This window comes from Semicossyphus pulcher, unplaced genomic scaffold, assembly GCF_022749685.1.
Source record: "Semicossyphus pulcher isolate SPU_LCO1_2020_fin unplaced genomic scaffold, fSemPul1.0.p SCAF_8, whole genome shotgun sequence".
Classification (NCBI taxonomy): domain Eukaryota; kingdom Metazoa; phylum Chordata; class Actinopteri; order Labriformes; family Labridae; genus Semicossyphus; species Semicossyphus pulcher.
Window position 1 is genome coordinate 15,172,736 of NW_027211759.1, and position 7,229 is coordinate 15,179,964.

A 7,229-nucleotide genomic window follows, 5' to 3' on the forward strand; every position below is an offset into this window, starting at 1 on the left:
GTGGTTGTTCTTAACTACATGAACTTAATCCCTGGGCGGGGTTGACCACAGCTACACGCTGAAATCACGTTTAATGATCCTCTCGCGCTTGCTTTGGGCTGAATCGTGATTTGATTAGTTTGGTCTGGCGCGAGGATGCAAACAGGAAGCTAGTTGTTTTTAGCAGTAGCTCGTTGACCAGCAGGGAGTTATCGCCAACAAAAGGCGAGATAACCAACATATCCAACAATGTCACGATTATTTTTGCCAAGTCGTTTTTGTGCCAAATGTAACCTGCTAACAGCGCGCGAGTCTACTTTGATGACACCACGAGCTGGAGCGCGAGTCAAGCAGTCAGATAAGCGGAGTGTTTTTATACAACAACAAAGACGATATGTTAGGGGGTCAAACACAGCCTTTTACAAATACAGGTCAAGGTCTAGGATTTGGATATGTGGGATTGGTTTGGGGATTACTTTAGCTGTCGGGCTGAAATATCACGTGGACACAGCCAACAGCTCCTGTGATGATAAAGTAATAGAGGGACCCAGGACTGATCGATACAGCGATGCCATAAAAGTTAGCAGGGACCTTTTGGAGCGGATAAAGGTAGGCGCAGAGGTAGGCCAGTGAATGATTGTTTTTGGATTGGCCTCTTTCTCATTGTTTTGCCTTTCATCCCCTGTTACCTTCACTTTGTGTCACCTGAGTCAGTGAAGTGTTTGTGTCTATCTCTCAGGCTGAGGTCGGGGCTCCAGGGCTGGTGGTTGGGGTTTCTGTGGATGGTGCTCAAGTCTGGTCTGAGGGTTGGTTTCTTTAAAGTCCACTTAACGTGTATTATTCGAAACTAATAACAATACATCAAATGAACATAGTCTTTCTGCCCAGCTTCATTTTTATATGGTGGTCCAATGCCTCCCATTCTCCCAAAACACTAATTAAGGCCGGTTCAGTCTAAGAATATGATAACAATTTCTGTCAAAGCAAACACCCTATCAACAATATTGCCTCACATTTGCCTTTGTTTAACAAAGATACAATTAGGGCTGTAATAATTATTTTAGCTCTCAATTCATTGGCCTTTTATTTTTTTCTTAATATATGAATCATTGTTACATTTTGAATATAGTTTTCAGAGTTTCCCACAGTCCAGGAGATCATTTCTGATAACTAGTTTTGTAATTCAATGATATACAATTTATTTACTTAGGTTTTTTTCCATCAACCAATTGATTAATCAATTATATATCTCATATGAAGGTAGCTATATGTCGTGTTCTCACATCATTATATTATGGAGTTGAGACTTATGTGAACTGGTTGTGCTCCTGCATCACCAGTTTGACTTGGCCAACAACACTGATACTTTGTTATATCAGCGTTGGCAAGGCCCACCATTTCCAACATTTGCACATTGGCAAATACTTAGAGACAAATAAATTATTTTAGTTTGCCTTGGAATGCATGTTTCCCGTTCGATTTTTGAATTAAGTGTACTTTTGTTTGTGCCATGAACTAAGCCAGCTGAGAACAGCCTCTCCCTACAAAAGTAAATGTCATTGTTTCTTTCCTTTTCTGAAATGTTGATGAAACAAAATGTGATTGTAAGATATATTTTGAATTCCCTTACGTGAAATTTTAAACATTTTCCTCTGAAAAAAAATCCTATAAGATGCATTTAAGTTCTTCGTGTAATTCAGGCATCGGTTTTGCTGATTTGGAGAACCGTGTGCCATGCAGCCCACAAACAGTGATGCGAATTGCCAGCATCAGTAAGCCCCTCACATCTGCAGCAGCTGCACGACTGCGTGAGGAGGGGAAATTAGATCTCGATGTTCCTGTGCAGCAATATGTCCCGGAATTTCCCCAGAAACAATTTGACGGACAGGATGTAAGCTTCTTGAACCAGATGTCAGAGATTTCTTATCAGCAATAATATCTTTTTCTCCTTTTTTGTCTTCAGCTTACAATCACATCATTTATTCTGTTTTTTCAGGTCACGATAACCCCTCGTATGATTCTGTCCCACCTAAGTGGTATAAGACACTATGAGAAGGATGCAAAGAAAGTGAAGGAGGACAAGGAGAAAGCTAAGAGACTTTTAAAGCCACCAGGTAAAGAGAGCGGGGATGAGAAGAGCTCATCGGGAAACAAAGAGAAACCCGCTGCTACAGAACAGAACACCAAAGGCAAAGAAGCCGCTCAGGCTAAGAAGAAGAAAGAGTTTGAGCATGAGGAATACTACTTAAAGGACAACTTTGAAGGTGTCACACAGGCTCTGGACTTATTCAAGGACGACCCGCTCATTTTCAAACCTGGTAGAGCACGTTTCCTAATAAACCATTGAAATATTAATTTATCAATGCTAATGTCTTGATGAGTAAGATTGTTTTTTATTCCCCATGCAGGCACTACTTTTCTGTACTCCACCCATGCCTTTACCCTGCTCAGTGCTGTTGTGGAGCGAGCTGCTGGACAGGGCTTCCTGGATCTAATGATGAACATGTTCAGAGAGCTGGGAATGCTTAATACTGTGCCTGATGAAAACGACCCTATTATTTACCACCGCTCCAGGTAATCTATCATCACAAATGTCTAAATTACTTCAGCATGTCACCTCTAAGAACAGGGGAGATCTACCAATAACATTGGAGTAGAAATTTGTGGTGATCTGTAATGTCTTTCAGGATGTCATTCATATTTTTGTTGATGCTGCTCCACAGATATTATCATCTCAACAAGAGAGGACGTGTTGTGAACTGCCCATACGTAAACAACTCCTACAAGTGGGCAGGAGGCGGCTTCCTCTCCACTGTGGGTGATCTGCTGCTGTTCGGTAATGCTCTGCTCTACAGCTACCAGGTGGCCAACCTAAATGACACTAAGGGCTTGCTCCCCGGCTTCCTCAAACCCAACACTGCCGTAGATCTGTGGGCACCAGTTGACCGGACAGAGGCCAGCTGGGATAAGGATGGACTGTACGCACAAGGCTGGCTGGTAGTGGAGAAACAGCAGAAGTACGGCCAGTGCAGGAAGCGCAGACACTATGTGTCACACACAGGAGGAGCTGTGGGGGCCAGCAGTGTCCTCCTGGTGTTACCCGGTGAGGAGACAGATGAAGGACAGACCCCCGCCCTCCCACAGGGGGTGGTGGTCACCATCATCACTAACATGCAGTCTGTAGGACTCAACACCACTGCACTGAAAATTGCTCACAAGTTTGAAAAAGCCAAAAGCCTGTAAGAGTTTTTAAAAGAGTTTACATTTACTGATACCAGATGATTTTATGTAGTTTCATACAGTTTTTAAATAACTCCAGAGGGTGTTGAATAAACTTTAAAAAGTATATTTTCTAGATGTTATGTACTTTTTGTAAAGGACTTACTTTAACTCTACTTACAGTCCACCACAACACTTGGCAGGGAAGTCATTTTGCCACTAGGTGGAAGCAGTTTACTTCTTTCCAACACACAGAGAAGGCCACTGACTTATGACATCACTTTGTTGGCTGGATACAAAGGTTCATGCATTACTGTATTTAACAGCAAACACATATTTTTAATATACCAGTATACATGTCTGCATTTGAGCGAATTAAAAAACAAAGGGTTATTGCTCTTAAAATCAGCACGGTGAATCTAAAGTCTCTAAGGCACTCGTAGCGACTTCTCGGGCCCACCCTGCACAGATATTTCCTCATAGCAACATGACATGCTTCTGGAAAAACCCTGTTGTGTGTTGACCTGATACCGTCGACCTGTCAATAATCAATAGGCTGACATTTCCACAAAGTGCTCATTACTGAGCCAACTTTCACGCTCTCTTTCATATAATGCCAGCGTTCTAATTTCTTCAGGCAGTTTATACAATCCTGACTTTGTCTGAACAACTCAAGATTGTAATGCCAGAATGAGCAGACTGATACAGGAATTTCAGGAATTGACTAAACCGTCAACGGTCATATTTAGTTTTTGAATGCAGTCCAATGATTTGAGTCCTCTCCCTTCTCATTTGATGCATCATTCTCATCATGAAACTCCTGGGATCTCCTCTGCCCCTGTTTTTAGATTTAAGGAGACTGATGAATGGCTTGGGATACGCTAATTATACAGCCTCCCACACACACATTTCACCACAGTTGCTGCGGGTGTGTGCGTGTGTTCCTGCAAGTCCAGCTTTGTGAGAGTCAAATCAGCTTTAAAGCTGCAAAGTGAGTTCATCCTGAGCCTGGCTGCTTTAAGGAGCAATTATGGTTACAGGTCAAGATTAGATTTAGGATTAGGTTCGGAGTAGAGTTTGGTGCTGATGTTTAGCTTTGAAAGGATGGGGAATGAGTCGTCCATCAGTATCCTAGAAGTACACAAATGTCGGTGTGAGTGTGTTTGTGGTCTTCTGGCAAAAATGACACAGTGAAATCATTCAGGAGGGATCATTGTATATAATTAGACAATCGCAAAATATTAACTAATACCATCTTCATTATCTTCTTACAAGGGCTTATTTCTCTTAAATCCATAATACCAGTTAAATATTTAGAATAATTATTAACTTTATATTTTTACACAGTCCAAATAAGCTTTATAAATACATTCCAGAAAGCACATACCGGTAGATTGAAATGTGACTTAACACAGGTAACATGAATGCCAACATCATAGCTGTGTTTAAAAAAATAAAAATAAAAAAAAAGCAAGGTGTGATTCAATTCCCACCCACTCACTTGTTTCACACTCTGTGTGTGTGTTAATGAGTTACACCTTTCTGTAGCAAACACCAGGGAATCCAGTAATCTCACGAGACTATTCGCGAGCGATCAGCTCTTTACCTGCTTTGACTTTAGTTATGGTCGGTGCAGCAGTTTTTCCAAACACATCCTCATATCCAAAACAGTCCAACAAAGCAAGTGACGCTCATCTCTGAGAATTATTTCATCATCCCATCCAACACACACGCAGAAGAGAAACACACGAGAGGAAAGGTCATACTCTTGGCTTCACTCTCCAATACTGTTGCTGGTTGTTCTGTTGGCTCTCTTGCTTGGCTTTCAACATCCTGTGTGTGAACACAAGGCATTGTTGTCAGATTTAGAAGGATATACTGGCTGAAGGACAATAATGCAACACTGTATAACACATAAAACACTACCACATCCTCGTGCTATTTTTAGACACCTTGAGAATAGTGATAATCCCAGACCGGAATGTACTCACTTGCGTACGTAGTAGATAACAAAAGCCAGCACCATTAAGATGAGGAGGGCAACAATGACCACGGCTGCAATTAACCCGGCCTCCCCTGCATTGGAGGAGACGCTGAAGAGCTGGAACTGCTCACATCTGCTGCCTTTGTAATTGCCATTGCACCTGAAGTAAGACAGGAAGGACAAAAATGTCAGAACAAGAAAAACTTGTGAACAGTATTTGCATGTTGGCACTTGTTATAACATATAAGACAACAAATAGTGTTGAAGTTGACTTACACACAGGAGAGTGTGTTCATGGCGCGTATTCTATAGCATGTCCCTCCATTCATGCAATAGCTGGCGTCCTGCGCAACACAAAGGTCTCCATGTTCTACACAGACAAATAAAACATTTCAGGAATGATAGCTCGAACAAAAATGTGAAAACAATCTGACACTTCGCTGATAGTTTTCTTTAATTACCTGCCATCATTTGTAAACCTGTTCTTGCTGTTTCCTGAGAAAACACAACATAGATCTGTCATACAAAAGCAAAAATCTCTCACTTCCTAGAAACTGAAGCCATTACCAGAAGTTTCAGGTGCCAATAACGGAAAGAAAACTACAAATATAAAAAGAAGAGGTGCTGTGAGAGGTATATGTGTCCTTACCAGCTCGTGGAATCCCAGCTTTCTGTCGTTAGTTCAGGCTCCCAAGGTGAGTCATAGTGACGCTTCAAACTAACCCAGATCTGCTTTTTGTTGGACCTCTGAAGTCGTGTGGGCGTGTTCCTCCCTTAAAAAAATGTTGTGATTGCAGTTTGTCCACATTGTAAATGGCAAGCCAAACGTCAGGATACAAGGCTATTTGTTAATATGCCAGAGTGTCATTTAATGGCATGTGAGAAACACAGACAGGCCTATCAAAGGTCAAAGTGTGTCCTTGGATAACTTTGTGTCTGTCAGGTTAAAGCTTAGCAGAGTATACTTTGCTTTTGTTGTTGGAGATTCACTTGAGTCCTGAGATCAGGCGGATGGGTGAGGAAGTCACCTGTTGTGCATGTGAGCTCAGCGTGTCTGGGTTCGGTAAGGAGCTCTTGAATGGCTGGTATGCAGAGAAGGCATGAATGGAATCGTGGGAACTTTTTTGAAGTCTAAGAACACATCACACCACTTCCTTTAGACGCATAATTACTGCTGTATGCGCAGGACCGTTAGCTGACTCACCAACTGGACATGCTTTCCTATTGTTCAGTGGGTTCCTATTAATAAATGGTGCTGCTTTGATGTAGTGATTGTGCAAACAGGGCTAGATTATTTGCAGATTATACAGGGCTCAAGAAACAATATAGGGGAGAGGCTAAATTTATTTTGTGAACACCAGGGTCGAGCACAGACGTTTTTTGGGGCAGGGGCTCAAGCAAAAAAAAAAGGGCACTTGCCCCACCAACATGCACTAATTCCCACCATGATGTTGTCACACTGCCGCCATCCATAATGACACATTATGTTGAGAAAAGAAGAACTTTTGTGACATCTGAACATATGGTGTACTAATCCAGAGTCAGGGAGGTGAGAAAGATGGGTCCTATCTGTGCATGTACCTGATAGACATTATGTCTGATGTTGCATGCATGTAAGGGCCTCACATCACAGGCCTACAATAGTTATATTTCACTTGGCAAATAATGTTTGAACCACTTCTAATTGGGTATCCTTGATAAAGGCTTTTTGATGTTACTAATAAGTAAATTAATTGTGCGAAATCGTTTAATAATGCTTTGCAGATCAGTCATAATAACCACATAAAAACAATCTTTGGGTTGCCAGGTTGTGAGAAATCTAATGGCAATCTTTCATTAACAAACTATTGTAAATACCTTTTATTAAATACATATTAACATATTTAACGGCTGACTTAATGGTGTATTACGTATTGTAAAGTATTTATTGGTAGATAAACTTTTTAATGTAATTTTACCAAACAGAAATTATATGCACCAGAGAAATTATTCCAAAAGGTTCTGCCTGCCTTTAAGCCACTAAACTATAATGCATTGGTAAATTATT

General features: G+C 41.2%; 2 protein-coding genes across 3 annotated transcripts; one reads left to right on the plus strand and one right to left on the minus strand.

Annotated features, from left to right (window-relative positions):
• The first annotated feature begins 175 nt into the window (after positions 1-175).
• On the plus strand, positions 176-3,298 carry lactb (lactamase, beta). 2 transcript variants are annotated; one of them, XM_069686721.1, is made up of 6 exons: positions 176-600; positions 719-785; positions 1,680-1,870; positions 1,976-2,297; positions 2,388-2,553; positions 2,703-3,298. In XM_069686721.1, exons 1-6 carry the CDS (start codon positions 229-231, stop codon positions 3,220-3,222), a joined length of 1,638 nt encoding a protein of 545 aa, XP_069542822.1. In that variant the 5' UTR covers positions 176-228; the 3' UTR covers positions 3,223-3,298. The 2 variants fall into 2 exon arrangements, with proteins under 2 accessions (XP_069542822.1, XP_069542823.1); XM_069686722.1 differs by having other exon boundaries at positions 176-588.
• Positions 3,299-4,649: 1,351 nt separating this feature from the next.
• On the minus strand, positions 4,650-5,905 carry LOC138613205 (pro-neuregulin-4, membrane-bound isoform). The gene is made up of 5 exons (XM_069686822.1): positions 5,832-5,905; positions 5,644-5,677; positions 5,459-5,552; positions 5,190-5,342; positions 4,650-5,031 (listed from the first exon to the last, which is right to left on the minus strand). Exons 2-5 carry the CDS (start codon positions 5,651-5,653, stop codon positions 4,959-4,961), a joined length of 330 nt encoding a protein of 109 aa, XP_069542923.1. The 5' UTR covers positions 5,654-5,677; positions 5,832-5,905; the 3' UTR covers positions 4,650-4,958.
• Between the last annotated feature and the right edge of the window lie 1,324 nt (positions 5,906-7,229).